Source organism: Rousettus aegyptiacus, unplaced genomic scaffold, assembly GCF_014176215.1.
Source record: "Rousettus aegyptiacus isolate mRouAeg1 unplaced genomic scaffold, mRouAeg1.p scaffold_m13_p_16, whole genome shotgun sequence".
Lineage (NCBI taxonomy): Eukaryota > Metazoa > Chordata > Mammalia > Chiroptera > Pteropodidae > Rousettus > Rousettus aegyptiacus.
The window spans coordinates 6,098,849-6,122,239 of record NW_023416291.1 but is presented as its reverse complement, the minus strand read 5'-3'; the positions used below and the strand labels follow the sequence as shown (position 1 = coordinate 6,122,239).

Below are 23,391 nucleotides of genomic sequence, written 5' to 3'. Positions count from 1 at the left end.
AGGAAACGATACCACATAGTAATTCAGATATAGGAAGAAACTAAGAGCAACAGGAATTATAAATATGATATAATATATCTACATATTTTTCTTTATTAAAAGACTTGACTACTATAAAGCAGAACTTAGCCCTGTATTTGATGAATTTGTTAAGTATGCAGATTTACAATATGACATGGCACTAACGTTTAGCGTTGTATATGGAAAGAAACACACTGTTGCAAAGTTCCAGCGTTTTCCCCGAAATTAACTCTAAACAAATTGAGATAAAGGTGCATATTGTAATCTCTAAAGCAACCCATAAAATAATTTAAACAGAGCTAATAGCCAATAGAAAAATTAAAATGGTATTTTAAATATTTCTTTAACACACCAGAAGGCAGAAAAGGATGAGCAGGAAGTTTTTTTAAAAGACGGTACAAATGAAATCTATTCATATATTTCAAAGCATCACCATGTCAAAGAAGAACTATCCTGTTATAATGTGATGCAGTATAACTTAGTTAAGAGAGTTTATTCTGAAGGCAGCCTCTGCCTTCAAACCCCTGCCTTGTTTTGTTAGACTTGCACTATAAAAATATAGTTGTTTGAAATATTGGTGGCAATCTATTTGCAATTAACGTTTTGATTATTGACTAATACATGATTGATGGCATATAATACACTGAGGTTTTCTTTTCCTTTTTTTAGTGTACACATAATTTGTTCTCAAAGTAACATTTTAAATTCTACCAGTATAATAACTTGGGAGAGTGAACTGTTCTCTTCATGCTGTATAATGATGTATTGAATTTTCACATAAAATAAGCTTCCTGTTTCTTCATTTTCTAGGAGGAGGATATGGCATCTGCCCAAGGAAGAGAGGAAGCCTCAGATAGGCGTTTACAGCAGTTACAATCTAGTATAAAACAATTAGAAACAAGGTAAATTGTTACATACATCTGTCTTTTCAGCAGTTGATTGTTTTACTGTTTTCCTGAACTTCCTTATGCTAACCTTAGAGAAAAAGTCTGTGGCCATAGATTTTCATTTCTGTTATTTTAGTAGCATTCTGTGCTATGAAAATAAATGCTAGAGAGACTCAAAACAGTGAAACGTGAATGAGTGTCACGTCCTTTTGATTCTGATAATATTAAGTCATAATGAATCAAGTTGTTTATTCATTCAGCAATGTTTTAAGTCGTATTTTTAATGTTGAGGGTTTGGGGATTTTTGTTATTGTTTCATTTTGTTTCTAGTATAAAACCTAGCTGATTCCTAAGAGGAGGCCGCTCCATACATAAGAAAATCTAAGGATATATTTTTTTAATTAATTTTTTCTTTAATTTTTTTTTAAATTTATTTCTTTTTTTAATTGAAGAAATGTTTAATTTTTTTTTTTTCTCCATCTACCTCTCCTCTTCCCCCAAACTTCTGGTAAGGATATATTTTTTTTTAATCTAATATTCAGCTAGCCGCCTCTGAAGAAGAAATTTTTACATTGGCTATCTATTAAGAGCTATTAAATTAATATTAAGTTCCTGTTGTGATTAAAAAATGGTTATGTATTTTAAAGTTAAAAAAAAATCTCTTGTGTTTTTATATAAGAGAATGCAGAGTTATCTGTGTGCTTGATAGGTGGCTCTAGCAATGTTCAATATGTTTTAGGTGTGTCCTGTTTCATGGAACCGCCAGACTGAAAAGCTATGTTTGTAATGATTATCTTTGTTCCATAAAATCAAAGACACTTTGACCTTAAATACTTTTTATCACAGTTATTAAAATTATTATTATTTATTTTAAAAATTATTCAGGTTCTTTTCAAATGCCATAAATATCTATGAAGCATAAGTCATTTCATTCCATCTTCCAAAGATTGATCCCTTTGCCCCTTTTTTAGATGATTTTTGGATCCTGGAAATTATCTCCAGGGAATGACAGTTCTCTCTGGGAAAGACTTCTCTGGCTTGTATATGCCTGGTCAATAAGGCAAGAGTTAAATGAGTAGAATGGCTTTGGCTTTAAACTCCCTCTTCATAAGGTCCTCATGAGTCTGCCTCTGGCAAGCCAAGAGGACGTGGTGAAGTGAAAGGGTGAACCGATTTCAGTAAAGTGGCAGGTGTCCCATGCCTCTGTGGGAGAGATAAGAGTGCTTCATTTTCTACCCAAAATGCTTCAACCAAAGTAAGATGTAATGCATAATGTCTTGCATGCGAATCATTGTGTCGAAATATGAGATTAATGAATCCATTAAAAGGCAGAGACTTGCAGATTTTAATTAAAAAGCAAGACCCAGTAATCTGTTATTTTAGAAAACATCTAAAACAAAGAATAAATGAACTAGAACAAAGATCGCAAGGAAAGAAAGAGGAAGATGATTTAGCATACAGGACAGACCGAGTGTTAATATCTTAATATTCAAGAGTTCTTGTAAAGGGATAAGCAAAGTAAATAACCCATAAGAAAGAAATGGGCAGAGAATATGGGGAAGAAATTTAAAGATGATAATTCACATAGCTAAAAAACTTTTTAAAATATACTTAAACTCTCCAGTGGTCAGGGAAATACAAATTAACAGTGAAAAGAAGTTACATCCATCTGAGTAGGAAAGTAAAGAGCTTTTGGATATATTACTTGAGGGGATTTCTACATTATTGAATGAGGAAAGGCTGTATACTGTGATCTTAATTTTTATTACACAAAGTTATGTTTAAAAAGCTATGGACGTGTATATATCTTATATGTGTATTTTTGTGTGTGTGTGTATATGATTTTATGATCATGGAGAAAAATATTTACATTAGTAAATTAATGTGGATTACCTGAGTGTAGAATAGGAATGGGGAACTAAACAGAAAAGGAAAGGAAAAAAGAATACTATGTAAATAGAAAGAACAACTCATTCTTTAAAGATTTGCTTTATAGCATTATCATGTAGCTATGTGATACACTGTGATACTGTAGAAGGTGTAGCATAATTACAGTCAGGGTAAGGCGCAGTCACTGCCCACTGCTCGTTAGCCATATGACCTCAACCAAATGCTTAGCCTCTGCTAAAATGCTGTGGTGGTGGTTCTTTCAAATGGAGGTAACACAATCTACAGAACTTTTGTGCAGATCAAATGAGTAAGTACATGTGAAAGTAATTGGAATAATGATTGTCCTATAATAATAGATGCTCAGTAACTCTGTCTTCCTTCTTCCCTTTAAAAAATATTTAACTTTTACAATGTGATTATTAACTTTTAGATTATGTGTGGCAATCCAAGAAACCACTCAATTAAGAGCAGAAAAAACACATTTGGAAAAACAGACTCGAGAGTTACAAGCAAAATGCAGTGAATTAGAAAATGAGAAATATGAAGCTATTGTAAGAGCCAGAAATAGCATGCAACTCTTAGAAGAAGCTAACCTGCAAAAAAGTCAGGTAAGAAAACTAGTTAACACATTTATAAAAAATAAAATCCTGAACATTCTCCGATGTGACCTAATAGTAACCATAACTACAGAGTAATCCACATGAAAATGAAATTGCTGTGCTCACCATTAATAGACATATTATATTCTTGATGATAGGACTTAATATCATAAAATATGATAAAATGTCAGTCCTCTCCCAAAACACATCGACATGTCAGACTTCTCTTATGTCTACAATCTTTGCGTAAGTAATCTTCATCCTCTCTGGTCTCGTCCCCTGAAATACTGTTACAGCCCTTTTCTGTGGTGTACTCTCTGTTTTATTCTGTTAAATCAGACGGATCCTATTCGTTTTTATTTCCCCTTTATCTCCTACACTATCACTCTAATAGAGCAGAAGCTTAATTGATAGGAATTAAATGCAGCTATTAAGATTTATTAACTGGAGCCTCCGCGTCACTGTTCTTTTTTTCTTACCCCTCTGACCATTGATTCCTATGCTACCTCACAGCATCTTTTTATCTGTTACCAGTTCCATGTGGATGGTATATAAGTTTATAGAAGTCACAAAGTAGATAGATTTGTTTTTAATGTCGCCGCCTACCTTATGTAGAGATCATTTACTTATTGATTCATTTAACCGACATTAATTGAATGCAAAGTGTATGCATAGTACTCTGCTGGGAAATATGGAGAATACAAAGGAAACACTTTGTTTTATTTCTATTTCCATTTTAACGTAGTAGAGGGTTTTCCAAGAGCGCTATTAAAAAACAAAACAAGCTCTTAACACTTAAGTTAGCTGGAAGAATTAAGAGCAGGACAGAATTGTTTCTCTCTCGAAGCCCAGTCATGTAAGCATTTTACCATCAAGTCACTAGAGATGAGCACTTGTGTAGAGCAAATGGGCAGAGAAGGTCGTAGTGACACTCAGTTGCCTAGCCCTCAAATCTTCTCACCCAAGTCAACAGACCCTTACAGAGGCTGCTTATGGCTATAATCTTAAGCTCCCTGTTGACTCCTTGCCTAATTGCTAGAGGGCTCCCACCTTCAGGTGCTTGTTCTAAGAAGTCGGTGGTTTCTTTCAACCGATCATCGATCATCGTGCAAACAGACCTGAAGCATAGCCTAGCAGAGCTCTCTTTCACTGCTACCCCCTTTCCTCACTGTCCATTGTCTCATAAGGCTGTTGCATCAAAAAAGCTGTTACTCCTACTAGCTTACCTATTTTAAGCAGGAGGAAATTTATTAAACAATTTTTAAAAAGAGATAGGAATGTGTATGGTATCTTTGGAAGATAGCAGGATCAGAACACAAGCCCCTTATATGCGATCAGAGACAGAGACAGAATGAGAGAGATTGACTGATTGACTGACAGATTGATTCAGTCCTAAAATTGGAGGCATTCCAGACTCGGAAAGGTATTTGAGTTAGAGATGTAAATTTGGGAATTTTCAGCATATAATTGATATTTAAAAGAGTGAGATTGGATTAGAACACCAAGGGATGGATGTCGCTGGAGGAAAGGACCACAACTGAGTTCAGTCCCATTTCGAAGCGGTTGAGAAGAGGAAGAAGTGGCAATGCAGACTGAAAATGAATGCTAAGTGAGTTAGGAAGTAAATCAATACTATTGTTTGGTAAAAGCCAAGTCAGAAAGTAAAACAAGGCAGGGGAGGGGGGTGGGGGGGCAGCTAATCAATTATTTCAAGTGTCGCTGATGGATTACATAAGATAATTACTCAAAATCAACTCAAGTCATCGGTATGGAGCTTGCGGACGGTTACAGCCTGATTGCGGCGGGTGTGCGGGAGAGGGAACTGGAGACGAGCCCGGGCAGGCGTGGAGGAGTCCTGCTCCGCAGGGCAGCGAGGGAACGGGCGCGGCTGACCGCAGCACGAGGGTTAGAAGAAGAATTTATAGGTGAGGGACGAAAACGATAGGATGGACAGAAAGATATCGAGAAGCAGAAGTCGGTGGCATCTACGGTGTTTGAGGTGTGAGGTGACAGAGACTTAATTTGAATAATGTCAGATAATGGCAAGAGGGAAATCCAAGAGATTTTCCTGAGAATGTAATACTTGGTGACTTATTTTGTCTAGAACTGAAGGGAAATACAAATTCAAACAATTCACAGATTTCCAGCTGTAGATATTAGAGGAGTGGTAGAACGGGCTGAAATAAATACCAGAAGAAAATAAATTTTAGTTAGGACAAGGTCAGGTGAGGAGGACAGAGAAAGTAAATGTCATTCATGCCATAGGCAAGAGCTCCAGGTGGAGATGTCTCCAAAGTTTAGCATAAAGTGTTTGCTTTCAAGAAAGTGATCAGCAGATAGGTTTTTACCCATTTATTGTTATCGCTATTAATAATGAAGTGATACCTGTAATACCATCAAATGATTATTTTCTGAAGGTTCTGCTTGAAGAGAAGCAAAAAGAAGAAGAGATAGAGAAAATGAAAGAGAAAATTTCTCAGCTTATACAAGACGCTGTCATAAGAACAAGGAAGGAAGTAAGTGTTTTTAATATATTTAAAATTCAAAATTTTACAAATTAAGACTAAATGCCACCTAAGCTTTTGCCTGATGGACCTATTTGCCCGATGGACCTAGTTATTAACTATCAGCTAATTATATAAATTGTGCCAAACTTCAAATACAAATCATCTCAGGATAGTAGCACTGTTCTGAGTGGGCAGCAGTGGAGGGTGGAGAGATGGCGGGGAGAGGAATGTAGGCTAGGAATGTGGTGAAGATTAACACACTCGAAGCATAAAATTCAAGAGGAGACTGTAAAAGAACCTTAGAGTGCTCACGAAACAAGAAAACCTACTGCTGCTTGCAGTATCTGAGAGCAGCGGCCCCCAGCCTTTGGGCACCAGGGACCAGTGCTCCTGTGAGCAGCCAATGCCTGACAACCTGAGGTGGAGCTGAGGTGGTGAACGAGCTCTGGGGAGCGGCTACGAGTAGAGATGGCGTTTCGCTCTCTCACCTGCCGCTCACCTCCTGCTGTGTGGTCCCGTTCCTAAGAGGCCACGGGCCGGTACCAGCCCACGGCCCAGCGGTTGGGGACTTCCATCTTAGAGCATCTGAGGACTGGTAAAATCTGGTTCAACCTCTTATTTTATTGGTAAAGAAACCGAAACCCAAAGAGGTTATTAGTGTAAATATATGCTACTTAACGCCAGAACTCACACCCATTGCTTCTCCTACTATACTGAGTGCAGCATTTTTTCAGTCCCATCATGCTAATATCTATACAATTTGTGAATTATGCAGTTGTTTGCAGTTCTGTTATCAAGATTAAATCCAATATTTTTGTGTTAAAGTAATGAGCTTTTCTTGGTTTGAATTGTGAGGCTTATGAAATTTAAAACTGTCCCGGAATGTATGTTTGCTCTCGTATGAAGAGGCAGGGTAGACATACACATATTTGCTTTGCCTCTGGCAGAAATGTGAATCCATTCGTAAGGGGTGCAGTCAAGGTTGAAAGTGTAAAGTGAGTTCAGGAGGAAAAAAACACAAAAACCCGTTTTGAAAACGAAAAACGTAAAATGCAGTATGGTTAAGTAACTGGCTTAGGGTTCTACCTCTGGGCAGAGCTGGGATGCAGGTGCAAGTCCTTCGATCCTTGAGCCATACTCTCAATCACTGAGACATTCTTTCACATTAATTCCTATATTTTTTATTTTTAGATATTTTCAAGCCCATTAAGAAGGTCAAGAGAAATGTACGATGAACACTTATTTACCCCTCACCCAGATAACTCTTAAAGCCTGGCAACGTTCATTCTCTTTTGCCAGACATTCAGTCAGACCGTAAGCATGATAACACTTCACTCCCGAGTAGCTTGGCATCTGTTTCCTCAGGAAAAGGCCATTTTACTGCTCAGCTGCGCCACTGTTACCATACCTGTAAGCAGTCAACATTACTTCACTACAGTCCATACTCGCATTCCCCTAACATATTCTCTATAGCTGCTTGTGTTTGTAAATCCAGAATTCAATCCACATTTATGCATTATTGCATTGGGCTCCTGTGTCTCTTAGTCTTCATCAGTTTAACCCAATCACCTCTGTATGTGACAAAGATCCTCTGTAGAATCCAAGCCAGTTGTCTTTTAGAATATTCCACATCTGGATTCATGTCGCTGCTGCTTCTTAATTAGATTCCGGTCATTTCTGGCCGAGTGATATGCATACCTCCCACTTCATCACATCAGGAAGCTGTATTGCCAGGTTGCGCATCAACGATGCTAAACCTGACCACGTGGTTAAGGTTGTAAGGCCAGATTTCTCCATTGTGTACATATGAATAATTGAGAGAAATACTTGAAGATCATGCAGGAATCCTTTTCCACCAAAATCTTTCATCCAGTGGTTTTAGCATCTGTGTTGATAATCCTTGCCTGAAATTAACATAGGGGTGATTAAAATTGATAATATTCTAATCCTGTTATTCTTTCTATATATTTATGAGCTGTGATTTTTCAGTAGTGCCCTGCCCCCCTTTTTAATATCACTGTGGATTCATGAATCTTTTTAATTTTTTTATGTTATAATTCATTACCATCAGTCTTTTATTCTCCATTTGTGTCTCTAGCTTTCTTGCATAAATGATGTTCCTCTCAGCCACATTTTCAAAGAAGCCTTGGTTATAATTTTTTTAATTTGACATTTTTTTTTGTCAGAGATAAGAACTAGCAAAAGCAGACATTCATAGTTTAATTTTTACAGTAATATTTGCATTAAAATGCTTACCTACACATTCATAAAGACTATATGATGATTAACAAATTATTGAAACTAATACTTTCTTTTAAAGTGAGCTTCTATACACTTGAAGCTAATATAATCTTGTATGTCAACTATACTTTAATAAAAAATAAATTTAATAAATAAAGTTAGCTCCTATAGGATAGTTATATACACCGTGTATTCCCCCACTGTGTAAAATAAAGATGTTAACTTTTTTCTTAGCTATACTTTTTTATGGACAGTATTGTTTCTCAGCTAGGTAGACTGAAGTAAACTGGTTTTTTAAAGCCTCGCAGTTAAAAAAAAAAAAAAAAACACAAAACAAAAAAAAAAACAACTAACATGCTTGCTTTTCCCCCAAGCAATTAAGTGGTAGAGTTTTCATTCCTCCAGTTACTGTATAATGTTTCTTGCTGCAAAAGCATTTCCTAGGAATCTATTATTTGTCACTGTCTGACTGAAATTAGGTGATTTCCCAAGGTAAAATTTCTCATCTGAGGCAGAGTCTAAACTGAAGCCTGGGGATTTTGTTCCCAGTCTTTATATCCTTCCTGCAGAGGGCCCTGCCCTGTTATAGGGGTTAAAAACACTGTAACTGTGGCTGAAGTTTAGAATATTCTTGACGACGTCACTTTTAATGCTAAAACAATTTTTATCAAAGTACTCATAGTATGAGTACTCCTCATTCATTTTCTAATCATAAAATAAATTCACATTAATTTGATGGTTGATGGAGGTCGTCTTTTGCATGAATCCTTAAATGATCTCAGCGTAATTTTTCGAAAGTGTTGTGATCTCTATTATTCAGTCCAAACTTTTCTACAGACATTGAGTATTCAGCCGCCTCCTAAGATGTGGTTATCTCTCTGTGTAAATAGTCCTACCTGGAGGTCTGAAACACAACATATCTGAAACCGAACTCCCTCTCTCGCTGCTCCCCGATCCTCCCTTCCTCCTGGGCTCCTTTTCATGCCTCGCAGCCAGGTTTCTCTGCTGTTCCAACTGTTCACTCAGGAAGTACTTGTTGAGAACTTCCCGTGTGCCAGGCACTTTGCCGGGGCCCTGTCCTCTCCGAGTCCCACCCTCTCGCCAAGATGATATTTTAAGTAAACTTTTATGTTATTATCGCTAATAAGTAATACATGCTCATTATAAAAACAAGTAGACATATAAAGTATGTAAAAGAAAAGTAAAATCATCTATAATTCCACATCCTTTGAACTTTCATTTAATCTCAGATTATCAATGATATGATATAATTATTGGTAACACAAAAAATTATGGAGCTATATACACCAACCTGTGAATAGTTCTAAGCCTAGAAAGCGGAATAACGAGGAGGAACCTTTCACTTTTGACATAATTAAGTGTTTTACATTTCAAAGAGTAGGTATTTTTTGTAAACAACTATATATTATATATACATATGTACTCATATATACATATGTACATATATATTGCAACTTATAGAGCATGTGACATAAGCTTACATCCATTTATGTGTTTCAAATACATTTTTAAATGTTTCTTTTGAAAATTTTCAGTGTATTGGTGATAATTGCCTCATTTGTTATGGTTTGACATGTCCTCCAGATATTCAGAATTGTTGAATTGGGGAAAACTTATGTCTAATGACTTCACAAGCATCTATTTTTATTAACTAAAGTAAATATAATGAACAAATTATCACATATTTCTGGGTGTAAAACAAAAATACGACAATAGCATATTTGTTTAAAAATAGCAATTTTTCAGATAGCTCTCAGATAAAATTCAATTTGTGAAAAAAAATCATGGTTTTCTTAACTTTTGATTTTAAATTATGGCTTAAAGTTGGTCATCAAAATTATATTTGTCCAGGTAAGCAATAAACTTATATTCGTCCAGGTAAGCAATATTAACACCATAATGGGCCTTTTCTATTCCTATTTTCTGTTAATTCACCTTGCTATTTGGTTTATAAATATCCTTACTGTCCATAAAGTTATAGAAGAAAATGTTTACATAAAGAAAGTGAGGATGGGGGAGATAGGGATCTAGTCCCTCTGCAGGCTGCTGAGATCCCGCACAGCAAGCCAACGCTCAGATGTGTACGTTCGCGCACGTAACAGCATCTGTGTCGTGTTGCATCAGGTGCTGACTCCAAAAAGTTCTCTGGCCTTTGGAGCATAGACGTTTCCTGGGGATATACCACCAGTGTCGTTAGTCCTACACAGTCTTTTTTTAAAGTTCGAATAGTTTTATTCACAGACTTTGTCAGCATTACTGTATGTAGACCTAAATAATTCATAACTATCTTAATTTACAGGTTGCAAACACAAGAAAACAATATAATGTACAGATTTTTCGACTATCAGAAGAACTTTTGGCCCTTCAGATGGTATGTATGTTAGAAGACATGGAAATTATTTCATATGAATATTATTTATTTTAAAGAGCAAGATACATATCGGGTTCATTCAAAAAACTCATTATGATAAGAACTATGCTAGATGCTAGAAAAACAGTGAAAATGAAGATAATCATGTTAACTATGGTCTCGGAACTTGTGGTGTAGTAGGAAAGATGGATGGCATTTATCACATTTTTCTGTAATTACCTCTTTGACAAAGAATGCACATGGTGCTATTGAGCACCCAGCTACAGGTGCTACCGTACGCTGGGTTCATCTGGGAGACCACGGAGAAAGAAAAAGTGTGTATGACAGTGAGAGGGAAGAAGGCAAGCCTCCAGAAAGAAACGAGTAGTAAAGGATGGAAAGTCAAAGAAGGGAAAAGAAAGAGTACTTGTGTGACTAGAGGTGTACTAAATACATAAATTTAACATCAAGATTTGATGAAATGGAATTTAATAGCCTTGCTTACCTGGAATTAAAAGTACAAAAATTTGCAAAAATTGGGAAGATGTCCTATTGACATTTAAGCACCTCTGAAAGGAAGATCAGATCTTTTCACATTCTACAAAGTCTGCAACGTACATAATGAGCGTGCATTTGGCATCATGTATAGGTCCCAAGACCAATAGAACAAGAGACAGTGTTACATTTTGGTTATTTAATGTCATTTGTTTTCCTGATATAGGAACATTAAGTAAAATTGATGGGATGCAGTATAGCCAATTAGTCATGTCTAATTCTTTGTGGCTTTTCAATTTTACTTCCTCTTCTATCACTTTACTATTTTGCTTTTTCTCTTACATGGACTGATTTAGCTATCAAACGATTAGCAGCTTTGAGGAAGAAGGGTCCCACTTTAGTCCAGGATCATTAATGGGTTATAAACTCTGGAGGGGGATAAAATGTTTTCTTTCTATTTTCCCAAAGGAACACGCACTGTATATGACCTGCAGGGAATTTTAAAATAACTGTTAGCTGTGTAACAACCAGAGCTATAGGAACTCACCTTAGAGCAAAAACGTATAAAATTCCAGATTGTTCTAATAGATATTTCTTAGGATTTATAATAAAGCAATTCTAATTCATAGCTAAGTGGATTTTTCTAAAAATATTAAATATTATCTGATATCATATTGATTCCGTGGGATAAACTGTACTAATTGAAAAGTGTTTAAATAGTAAGCATTTAGAAATACTTTTGAAGGAAGACATGTTCAACTACTTTAAAAAGCAGATTTTTCTCAGGAAACTCAGGCTATAGTTTGAGGCATAATACCTTGATTTCTATTCTTAATTGCTAGTTTTACCACTTATGCTATAAAGATGATGTCAGGAAGGGAAATTAAGTATACTTTAGCTAACCCAAATTAAATTATGTTTGCAAGAATGAGAAAAACTTTTATATTTTAGGTTACTGTGCAGATTTTTTTTTTTTTTTTGATAGGTTTAAGAAAAGACCAGAGCCAGTCTGTTGCAAGCCACATGTCTCCCTGTGGAAAGCACACAGCCTTTATTTTCTCCTATATAATATACTTTTTCTTAAGAATACTCAAGGTTTTAATTTGGCCAAATAGCAGAGGTTGTCGTTAATCTATAGTAAATGAGGAAGAAGATTGGTTATAAATGCCCACATTTATACAAGTAAAATGAAACATTTAGTCCGATCTTTTTTTGATCCTGAAGTTTTTAAAAGTCTCATTTTTAATTTTCAGATCTATGGCCATGTAGACATCTTTTTTTTTAAGTGATATAAATGGTGTTTTTATGTTTAAAAATTACACATGTAATACATGAAAACACCAACTATACAAAAATTATTTGAACGATGTCAAAGCGTACTGAGTAAAAATGATACCCCCTTTTCATACTCTTCCCTGGAGTACCACTCCCTCCTCCTGGACACATTACTGACAATTCAGTGTGTATCACTCAAACACTTGGACGTGGGTGTTGATATAGAGAAAGCCATGGGGCTACAATGTTAGTTCCTTCGCTGGAGAGAAAAAGGTCAGATCACATGAAGCCTCTTGGTTCTTCGTCTTTGAGGATTCATTTGATGTCAGCAGTAGCAAAAAAAAAAAAAAAAAAGAAAACATAAATCATTTAAATGGATGAGCGGCCCAATACCAAGCACATCGGATGCTGTTATACTAGCTCCTTTAGGCATCTTTTCATTGTTGATTTCTAGTCTGCTTAAATAGAGGCCACAAATCATGGTCTATATGATATTGATTCTTAATATTTGTTGTGACTTTATGGTACACTATGGAGTATGATTCTGCAACTACTCTGAGTACTTGAAAAAATACATACTATCATTTGGTTCTATCTCCCCCCCAAATTAGGAATATCAGTGATGATTAATAGCAAATATCCATGAAAGCCTTTTGTAGTAATTTTAAATGTTTGTTTTAATATAATAGTACATTTCTAATAGAATTAGTATATTTACCTATAAAGGTTTCAACTTTTCTGTCTCATTTTAACTTCGTTGTCTCAGATTAACTAAATATTCTTTTAGCCACTCTCATTTGCCAATGAAATTGTGACCTGGATGGAGAGAGTTGCATAGCATATTTATAACATACCTTTCTATATACCATTCGCAGACCCAGGAGTATGATACAACCTTGTTATTAACATCCACATTAAAAAAAACCGTATGGGAATCATATTGTTAGATTTAGAAAAAAACATTTGACAATAACCAATACCCATTCATGATAAAAACTTCAGCAAACTAGGAACAGAGGGGAACTTGTTCAACTTGCTAAAGAGTATCTTCGAGAAACCTACAGCTGTAAAACTGAAAGCTTTCTCATAAAGATCAGAAACGAGGCAAGGATGTCCGTTCTCACCACTGCTTTTCAACATCATACTGGAAGTACTAGCTAACGCAGTTTGATCAAAAATAGATAAATAATAGATAGATGACTAACAAGTAAATAAATAAGTATATAAATAGGAGGAAATAAAAGGTATGCAGATTGGGAAGGAAGAAATTTGCTTGCAGATGAATGGTTGTCTATATAGGAAATCCAAAAGATTCAATAAAGATACCCTGGAACAACGAAGTTATTAGAGTAAGGTTGCAGGATACGAAGTTAATATACAAAAGTCAGTTTCTTATATACCAACAATGAACAAGTAGAATTTGAAATTAAAAACATAATGCCATTTACATTAGCACCCCAAAATTAAGTACTTAGGTATAAACCTAACTATACAAGAACTATATGAAGGGAACCACAGAACTCTGATGAAAGATATCAAAGAATAATAAATGAAGAGATAGCCAGTGTTCATGGATAGGAAAACTCAGTATTGTCAACATGCCAGTTCTTCCCGACTTGCTCAACTGGAAGATGGAGTAGTATTCAGCAATAAAAATGAATGAGCTATCAGGCCATGAAAAGCATGGAGGAACCTTTAACGCACATTACTAAGTGAAAGAAGTTAGTCTGAAAAGTCTATGTCCTGTATAATTCCAAATATATGACATTCTGGAAAAGGCAAAACTATGAAGACAGTAATGAGGTCAATGAAGAGAGAAGGATGAAAAGCTATAGCCGAAGCATAGAGGATTTTTAGGACCATGAAACTACCCTGTATGGTGCTATAGTGGTGGATACATGTCATTATAAATTACACAAACCCGTAGCATGTACAGGACCAAGAGTAAATTCTAATGTAAACTGTGGACGTTGGGTGATACCGTTGTATCAGTCAGTGTAGGTTCATCTTTTGTAACAAATGGACCACTACTGCTGGGGATGTTGGTGATGGGTGAGGCTATTATGCATGTGTGGGGGCAGGAATTACATGGGGGATCTCCATAACTTCCACTCAATTTTGCTGAGGATCAAAAACTTCTCTAAAAAATAGCATAGTAAAACATCACTCAGGATGAGTTCTAAACATAGGAGAAATCCCAAATTTCACACCATAAAACTGTCTTTTCATAGATTAGCAATATGTGTAACATTAATGTTTAGTTTCTTATACACTAATAGTTCTGTCTTAATAAAAAATAACAAATTTAGATTAATTACAAAGTAGGTTCATTCAAAGCATAATTTACAATTCATAGAAAATATCACATCTATTCTTACAAATAAGTAAATAAAAATAAATAACTGTGAAGAACCAGTCATTGTAATGATTGATTGTTTTTAGTTTTAATTTCATTTGTATTGGCTGTTTATAAGTTTTGCAAAAATAATAATAATAATAATAACTTTTAGAATTTATATTCCTGTGCTAGTTTCAGGACACAGGTTATCCTTAAGATGCTGTGTCTCTGTATAGTTCTGTGTTTCCTTTTAAAATATGTCATAAGAGTATATTAAAAGAAAAAAATATAGTGTGAGAAAGGGGTCTCATTTATTTATTTTTCTCCCTGGAATCCCTTCACTTCTATTACGTACCTAATTTGTTTACTTAGAACTCCTTGTCATTCTGTACTGGAGGTGATCCCTGAAATCCTGGGATAGGTAACTCTTTGAAGAGTGAGGGGTTTTGTTTGTTTTTGATTTTTTTTTTTTAAATCAATATGGTCTTGCTGTATAGATAAATGTATGTAAATGTGGTATTCCTGTTATGAACAAATCATTCTACTCCATTTTTGCTCATTTTCTTAAGGATTTACAAATATAGTTATTTACAATATGACTTGAATTTATAGGAGTGTGCTGAAAAACAAGGCCAAATCGAACGAACCGTTAGGGAGAAAAAAGCAGTGGAAGAAGAACTGGAAAAGGTAATAAGAAAAAGGAAAGATTAACTGCCTAAAACCCAACTGCAAATATTCAAAATTCTGTCTGCTTCCATCACACTGTCTACTAGCCACCCTTATATTATAAGTATTCTCCTGGTGAGTGTTTTTATTTGCTTAGACTGTATTCAGAGTCCACTTTTAAATACTGGCATTACCTGCATACATTTCTTTCCAAGAGTGGCCACTTTATTTGAACTTTTTATTTAAAGGTACAAATTTTATGAAATAACTATATATTCCTTGCTTAAACCTCATCTCAATAATATTTTGTCTGTCTTTTTAAATTTTATGCCAACCCTGAGTTTAGGTCATCTATGACTATAACAAGTATATATAGCTAAAAATCTGTATTACTGCAATGATGTCCAGATTTTTATTTCATAGGGGAAATACTTACCCCAATGATATTTGAGAACAAAATTGTGAGATGTCTATAGTTTAAAGTCTTTTCTTACTTAGATAACTTTTTTTAGTGGTAAATATCCCACCCACTCTCTGAGACTGCCTTTTGGACAAGGAAAGACTAGATTTGATTCAGCACACACTTTTAGGTACTGCATTGGGAACTATCATAGAATGGTTAAATAACTTTCCCAGTGTTAAAAAAAATAGTAAATGGTAAAGTCAAAATTAGATTTTTTCAAAGGAGATCTGTGAAGCATAAAAAGCATGTGGTATATCTATGCTATCGATATAAAAAGGTCATTACAGTATCAGGTAGTAATTTACAAAGCACTACGTTGTATAACCCCATTTGTGGGGGGAATAAAATAGAAGCGTGCGTGTCATGTGCAGGGTGGGGCCCTCATGGTCACCACCGTCCTTCAGGGTCGACGCCGTCTCAGTTGTCATCACATGTGTCCCATCTAGATTGCCACCTGCTGTGCGTCAGCGCTTGGGATGAATTTTTCATATCACATAGCATAGGTTAAGAAATAGGCTTTACTGAGGACATTTAAACTTACAAGGCTAAAGGCAACGGGTAAAGAGAAGGCACAGGCAAGTACCGCGGTGTGTTTCAGTAGCAGAGCGTTGATGTGCTGATAGTCTGTCTGTCTTGTAGAGCGAGAGTGACAAAGCAGCCTTGTCAGTGGGAGGAGACACAGGTTCCTGTGTCCAGGCAGGCTGGGGGTGAAAGGTAGCTGTGTGCGGGACTGAAAATGTGAACTGCCTAGCACCTGGAGACCTTGCAGTTCTCGGGAAGTTACAGCCTCTGCATTGGGGGAGAGGAGTCAGTCTCATGGGAAGCCGAGCTTGGGTACAGCCACTCCTGCGGGGCAGGGGGAACTCCCACTCCAGCTGACCATTGTCGAGTTAACCTGGACTAGGACTGCGGAGTGGCTTTCAGGTAGTTCTGTTGCTTGCACCCCAGCATGCATCTCTGTTTTCGAATATGAAATGTAGAACTGATGTGAAGGATATTCATCCAAGAATCGAAGCAGTTATCTCTAAGTGGTGGTAGAGCGCTTGTTCCTTATTTCAGCTATTTTACATTTCTTTTTAAAATATTAAAACTATTTAAATAATTTACGTGAGCAAGGATAATTTCAAAAAATAAGCAATTATTATTATATAAGTCGATTTTTGACATTACATTGTATAAAGGTGAAACAACCAAAATTACTTATTACTATGTTTTACTATGTTATGGTGGAAACCGATGAACACATGATCATGGGTTTTGATTTCTACTCATTGATTTCAATTTTTAACCTATAATTTCTTAAGACACACCTCTTCTGCAAGGTAATATACATATTAGCCTCTTCTGCAGGTTTACCATGAAGGCAGAGTAAATGGAAGTGATTGCAGAAAACTGGAAGAAATGCACCAAAGATGCCTGGTTGCGGAGCGATCCAATGATGATCTTCAGCTAAGGCTTAAGACAGCAGAAAATAAAATAAAACAACTTGAAATAAAGTAAGATGTACTTTAGGATTTTCTATGATAACATTTTCAGAATTAATGCAATTTTTGACAGATTCTTTACTCTTTTATAGGCATTATAATTACATCTTATGTTAAAAATAACTTTAGCACAAAACAGATTTTTTTCAAGATCATTTATTTCTGAAGACTAATTTCTATGGGAAGATAATATTTCATAGTACTATGCCAGTTTATTTTAAATTTCTCCTTTCTGGCAGTTAAAGAGGATGCATATATGAGGTGTCATTCACCTTGTGTCTCTGTCCCATGTGGTCCCTGAAAACTGGTAATTAAATCAAGAGGCTTGATAAGATCCAATTTCTTTTTTCTTTTTCTTTTTTTTTTTCTTTTTGTAAGAATTATTCATAGGTGGTGATATCTTGGACTTCTCTTTAAAGACACATAATTGTGTTTGTTTCTGACCTTAGCATCATTCTGATTTTAGCATCCTTCGATGATCATTGCTAGATCCATCATTTTATTAGGAACTTTGTTAGCCGAGGTCGGGATGGAAAAGAAAAATCTACAGATATTATGGAAAATGAGAGCCTTATATATTTCCCGTGACACCTGTTGACTAGGGGATATTGATAGTATTTGATTTTCTGGGATTGAAAAGATAGAAATTTAGAATAAGAAGAATAAAAGTTAGCAGTGTATTGAAGCAACATACACGCTCGGAGGTTGTGTCATCCTATAAGCCATTGTAGAGAAAGTTTAAGAACTACAACCCGCTTAAACTATGAAGTAAGAAGTTTATAGAATTAGAAGTTTATAAAAACTATTTCTAAGACATACAACAGGAAAATACGAAATAGGCCTTATACCCTGGGAAAGGTCAGCTAATGTGTTTTCGCTAGTTAATGGAGCAGTGGAGTTTTGATTATTCCCTTCTTCACCTCTCCTGCCATCGGCTTCAGTTCGTCCCCTCGAAGTCCCCTTTACATAACGATTCTCCATGTTAGTAAAAAATCTGTGCGAAGAGAGATTTCACATAGATTTCCTAGGCGAATGATCACACTTCAGTTTACCTCTTCTTAGTTACGGTCGCTAAATCGAATGTATTTGCCTGGCGTAGCATGACATTGCGACATCACATTTTAAGTCCGCAGCGGAGAGAAGTGGCTCAGAACGAAGAAAACAAAAGTCTATACTGTAAAATATATAGACTTCTCGACTTCTACTACTTGTCATTAAATTTAAGTTTCTTTTGTTTGTGTTTTTAAAATCAGTTCCTCAGAAGAGATATCACGTTGTCAAGAAATGATTCAGAAACTTCAAAATGCTTTGGAGTCTGAGAGAGAGAACTGTGGATTTGTCAGTGAACAGAGGCTAAAACTTCAGCAAGAAAATGAGCAGTTACAGAAAGAGACTGAGGATTTAAGAAAGATTGCTCTCGAGGCTCAAAAAAAGGCAAAATTTAAGGTATTTACAAGACGAGTTAGTTAAATGTGTATTTGCGAAAGTCAAAATATTGATACTGTTTAGAGAGACTTAGTAAAACCTTTTGAAGGCCTTTTTTTTTTTTTTTTTGCCTTCTCATCAGATAGCACTAAATCATAATGCAGAGTGTTAACCAGTCTTTACTATATTGTAAAACTTGGCAAGCATGCTTGAAAATGATTGCTTTCACTATCTACACACAAAAAATTACCTTCCAACCGTGAAGTGCACTGATATTCCTGCCAAAGCAATTTAAGCAGTGCTAGCAGGACTGCAGATTGGATAACTTTATACACGGCCATCCTCTCCTCTCCTCTCGTAGCCTCTCGAAAATGAACTCTAAAACTAGGTGTACAGAGGGTGCTGCGTCAGCGTGCTCTCTGAAGCCCTCAGGGGTAGTCAAAAAATTCCCTGCTAGGAAGAAGGCAAGGGACATAAGACTCCTCTATGAGAAGACTCCCCTTTGTTCCCTCCCTCACTCCCTTCTGCAGAGGAAAAAGGGAGGGAGACTGTAAATTCCCTCTTCTGCCCAGCACTCTGAGTTTTAACAGTAGTGGGACTTTCGCCGTGGCCCTTCGTCTTCAGCATCAGTGCAGACCTGTCCTGTCTAACAGTCGGAACGGCATCAGCTTAAGAGTCTAGGACTAAATTTGAAGGACTAAATGTTAATGCCCCCAAAAAGCCATCATTTATTCAGTTTACAGATGTGCTTTGACAACCTTACTATGTTTCAGGTTCTAAAGATGCAATAGTAAACAAACAAGACATGGCGCCCACCCTTACAAACTTGCAGTGTGCACAGAGGTGGGCAAACTTTAAACATGTTTACAAAGTGATTAAAGCTTTTTAGGGAAAGCATAGTAAGAGCTTCTAACAGAAGGACCTGACTCTGTCTGGATAGATAGGAAGAAATTTACTCTGTAGAAGCAATAATTGAGCTTAGTTCTAAAAATTGAATAAAAATCACTGAAGTAAGCAGAAGAGGAAAGATTATCCCAAGCAAAGAGAACAACATGTGAAAATAACCCCAAAATGAGAAAGCATTATGGCAGACATAAAGAAGTAGGCAGAGACTAAGTTATGAAGGACCGCAGAGCAAGGTTTGTCACGTTACAAATGCATTTTCCAAGTGGCAAGTGGCAATGGGGAGTCAACTGGGTAGGCAAAATTCTAAAGCTACATAGATGCATAGATCATTTTTTAATATATGTGTGAGAGAAACAGAAATAGACAATTCCAACTAAGGTATCAGAACCATGGCTTTGCCAGAGAAAGTGGAGATTGCGGCCAGGAAGGAGGAGCATACGCAAACCAAGAGCTGCAGAACCTCGTAATTCAAAAATTATTAAAATAGCAGGACTCGAGGAGCCGCAAGAGGCTTGCCCAACAGTAATGCAATGCAAAACCAAGAAATCAGTGTTGTTTTGCCAGTGCCAGTATGTATAAAGTCCTAAATGTCTAGTTGTGTGCTACTGGAGAGAGCAAATTTAAGAGCATTAGGAAGCATGTAGTGTTTAGCAGGGATAACGAGGGGAAGGATTCGCTGTTTTCCCCCATGAACCACGGATTTTGGCTGTTATTGGGTTTTCTGGGGTGTCTGTTGTATTGGTAAAGTTGAGTCCCTTGCTTATTCTTTTTTTGAGTATTGAAAGAGCCATATTTACTAAATTACTGAATTACTAAAAGCCATGCCAGCTGCGAACATTTTTAAAGCACATAACTTTAAAGTATCACAGGGAAGGCATTCTTTATAATATTTCTTTAGCGTAGCAAGATGAAGATAGCCTGAGAGCATACCAAAAAGTTATTCCAGTAACTATTTTCTCGGTTGCCTCAAGGAGGATAATAGGTAGTTTCATTCTAGATGCACGTAAGAGAAGGCAATTCATTGCATACCTTAGGGCATTAGGACTTAATTTTCTCCTTGGATCCCACTCAAGAAAGCTTCCAGGGTATCCAGAGAGCATTTACTTGTATTTTCATTCTGCATTAAGGTATTTCCACTATAATGACATACATTACCTAGAGATACACTGAAGACATTTCCATACGAGGTTCTGAAAAATCATTATTGTAGTTTTCTTTTCCTGAAAAGAAAAAATTAGAGCATTGATACTATAACTGAAATGGTAAAGAAATTCCTATATATAATATTCTTTGACTTTCTTTATAAACCCTTTGAAAGACAGTCTGGAGTTCGGTATACTAACCAAAAGTGACTTGAGGAGCTCCCGGTTGGTGCACAGGCCAAGGTGCTGGTCAGCTGGTGCACTTGGAGCAGGCGCGGCACCCCGCACCCCCCACAGCCCACACCCTGCCCTGCGTCTCTTCCATTTGGCTGGTCCTGGGTTGTATCCTTTATAATAAACCAGTAAACATTTTTCAAAATAGCTTCAGCAGAAACCTAACTCTCAGTTGCTGAGAACATAAACGTTTTCAAGGGATTATAGCAACAAAGTAAAAGTAAGTAGGAGAGCAGTTTTTTATAGTAGATAGTATACTTTTTTCTTAATGGCATTTTAAGGTATTGGGGAATGTGTTGCAAAAAAATTGTAGTCCGTCATACTTCTGGTTTCATTTATACATTTATACCGTGAGACAGATCGTCTTCATTTGTGATGAAAACAAATTGTAAACTTCATTTTTATATAGATATCCAAACCTTTTTGCTGCAAACAATACAATGAACGATCCCTTTTTGTGTATCGTTGCTCTTAGAATAGCAGAAAAGAAAAAGAAGTTATATGTTCCTTTTATTCCCTAGATCAGTACAATGGAGCACGCGTTTTCAGTAAAGGAGCATGGGTTCGAGGTTCAGCTGAGGGAGATGGAAGACAGTAACCGAAATGCCACCGTCGAGCTGAGGCATCTGTTAGCGACTCAGCAGAAGGCAGCCAACAGGTGGAAAGAAGAAACGAAGAAACTCAGTGAAAGTGCAGAAATCAGAATCGGCAATCTACAGTAAGTCCACTGTTACTGATACATTTTACGAAAGAAATGATTTAACCTTTGGTTCGCGGTCTGTGCCATAATCTTTTTGTAAAAACGTATAATTCCAGACTTGTACATATATTTTTTATTCAGCAAATATTTCTTGAACGACTATGAAAAATATTAAGCATTATAAACTCAAACTAGCATTGTATATTTTTGTCAATTTTATGCATATTTCACAAAATATAAAGATTTTCATTGGACATGGCCATTTAGAAGCTTAACTCTGTTTGCATCTAGGTCTAGCATAATGTCGTATAGCTGTGACAGGAATCTGGCCTGCAGAGCCAGAAACATTTGCCGTCTGGCCCGTTAAGAAAGGGTTTGCTGACCTTGCTCAGCAGACCCTGAGCTTTGATGCTGGGTGACATGGGACGCCGTGGAGGACTAAGAGCAAAGTGCTGTGAGCAGCTCACGTGTTCTACAGCTGAGGGCGTTGGAGCTTCTTTCTAGGGCACGGGAAACGTTGCTGCTCCAATATTCCATTTATTTTTCTCATCATGAGCTTTTGTTCAAAAATTACCTTGACACTTTTTGCTTTCTTTTCATCTCTATAATGCTTTCAAAGCACTGTGGAGTTTTTAATGGATTGATTAATCTGAAAACCTAATATGCCTGTACTGGATCCGAACATACTCTTTAAAAATATCTACCTCATTCATCACAGTGACTGATAATATATTTTGGTGAAAACTAGGTTTGGGGTAACTTTTGCCTTATCCAGAGTTTACGTGCATCTGTGATCATTCCAGCATCCTGAAAGTTGGACCGTCAGCTCTTAAATAAGTAAATTAGAGATGCTGCAGGAGTCGCATGGGCCATGAGAATCAACGGCACACTTATTATAGAACATGTTACGCCCAATTTCGAAACATTAGCAGTTGGTCTTAGTATTATTTCTTGACTAAAAGAAATATGCTGATCCCCTTGTGTTTTTACCATATCACCTTGAGTGAGGTATAGTGAGGCCATTTGCAGATCAAGAGAGAGAAACTGGAGTTTTACAGTTTCTGTACTTAGAGTTCCCAGGGATGAGCACAGCACACCCACCGCCTGGGGTCATTCACAGGCAGAGGGACAGGTAAGGGGGTGAGGGATGCGGGTAGTGGCAGGGGACAAGCACCTTCATCGTGGTTTCCACTGGAAGGAATGGGCAGAGTAAATAGGTTTGGTATCGGCTCGTTTAAATAATTATAACGAGCTAGGAGCCTGCAGACTGTCCCTGGTTGTCTGAGAACTGACCTTGAGGTGGTTAAGGCATATGCACAGTGGTCCGGAGGGTGAGGGCCCAGTAAGAGCAGCGGTTGGCATTAACTTCAGTCAGATGCTCAAGAGGGGAAGCTGACTGGTCTCTAGGGCTTTAAAACTGAGTCAAGACGACGTTCGAAAACAACTGCACTATAACTTGATGCAACTAATAGTGTAGCATCCTAGACCTGGGATACGAGGACACGTTATTCTAATGGACCAGAAATGCCTAGTTTTGATTTATTTGTATCTCAGTGTTGAAACGGGAGACGGAAAAGTGTCAGTTGGCCCTGTTGGCTGAGATCTTAAAAACATCTTGAGAAATGTGGCAGAATTATAACTGTAGCTCTGGCTTGGGGGTGTCTGCCCACGCTGAAAATGTCCGCCCACGCCGTGGGTGTTCTTTAAAGATTCAATGTCCCATTTTCCAGCATAGCTTTTTCGTCAG

At 36.7% G+C, this 23,391-nt stretch overlaps 1 protein-coding gene across 2 annotated transcripts in view; it reads left to right on the top strand.

Annotated features, from left to right (window-relative positions):
• The window catches only part of SCLT1 (sodium channel and clathrin linker 1), an 89,802-nt gene that overhangs the window by 45,678 nt on the left and 20,733 nt on the right, over positions 1 to 23,391 (top strand). For both annotated transcript variants that reach the window (XM_016155776.2, XM_016155778.2), the window contains exons 11-18: positions 832 to 923; positions 3,229 to 3,406; positions 5,815 to 5,913; positions 10,466 to 10,537; positions 15,237 to 15,311; positions 17,104 to 17,249; positions 18,491 to 18,683; positions 21,466 to 21,662. In XM_016155776.2, coding sequence (XP_016011262.2) covers positions 832 to 923; positions 3,229 to 3,406; positions 5,815 to 5,913; positions 10,466 to 10,537; positions 15,237 to 15,311; positions 17,104 to 17,249; positions 18,491 to 18,683; positions 21,466 to 21,662 — 1,052 coding nt within the window. The remainder of the gene's footprint in view (positions 1 to 831; positions 924 to 3,228; positions 3,407 to 5,814; positions 5,914 to 10,465; positions 10,538 to 15,236; positions 15,312 to 17,103; positions 17,250 to 18,490; positions 18,684 to 21,465; positions 21,663 to 23,391) is intronic.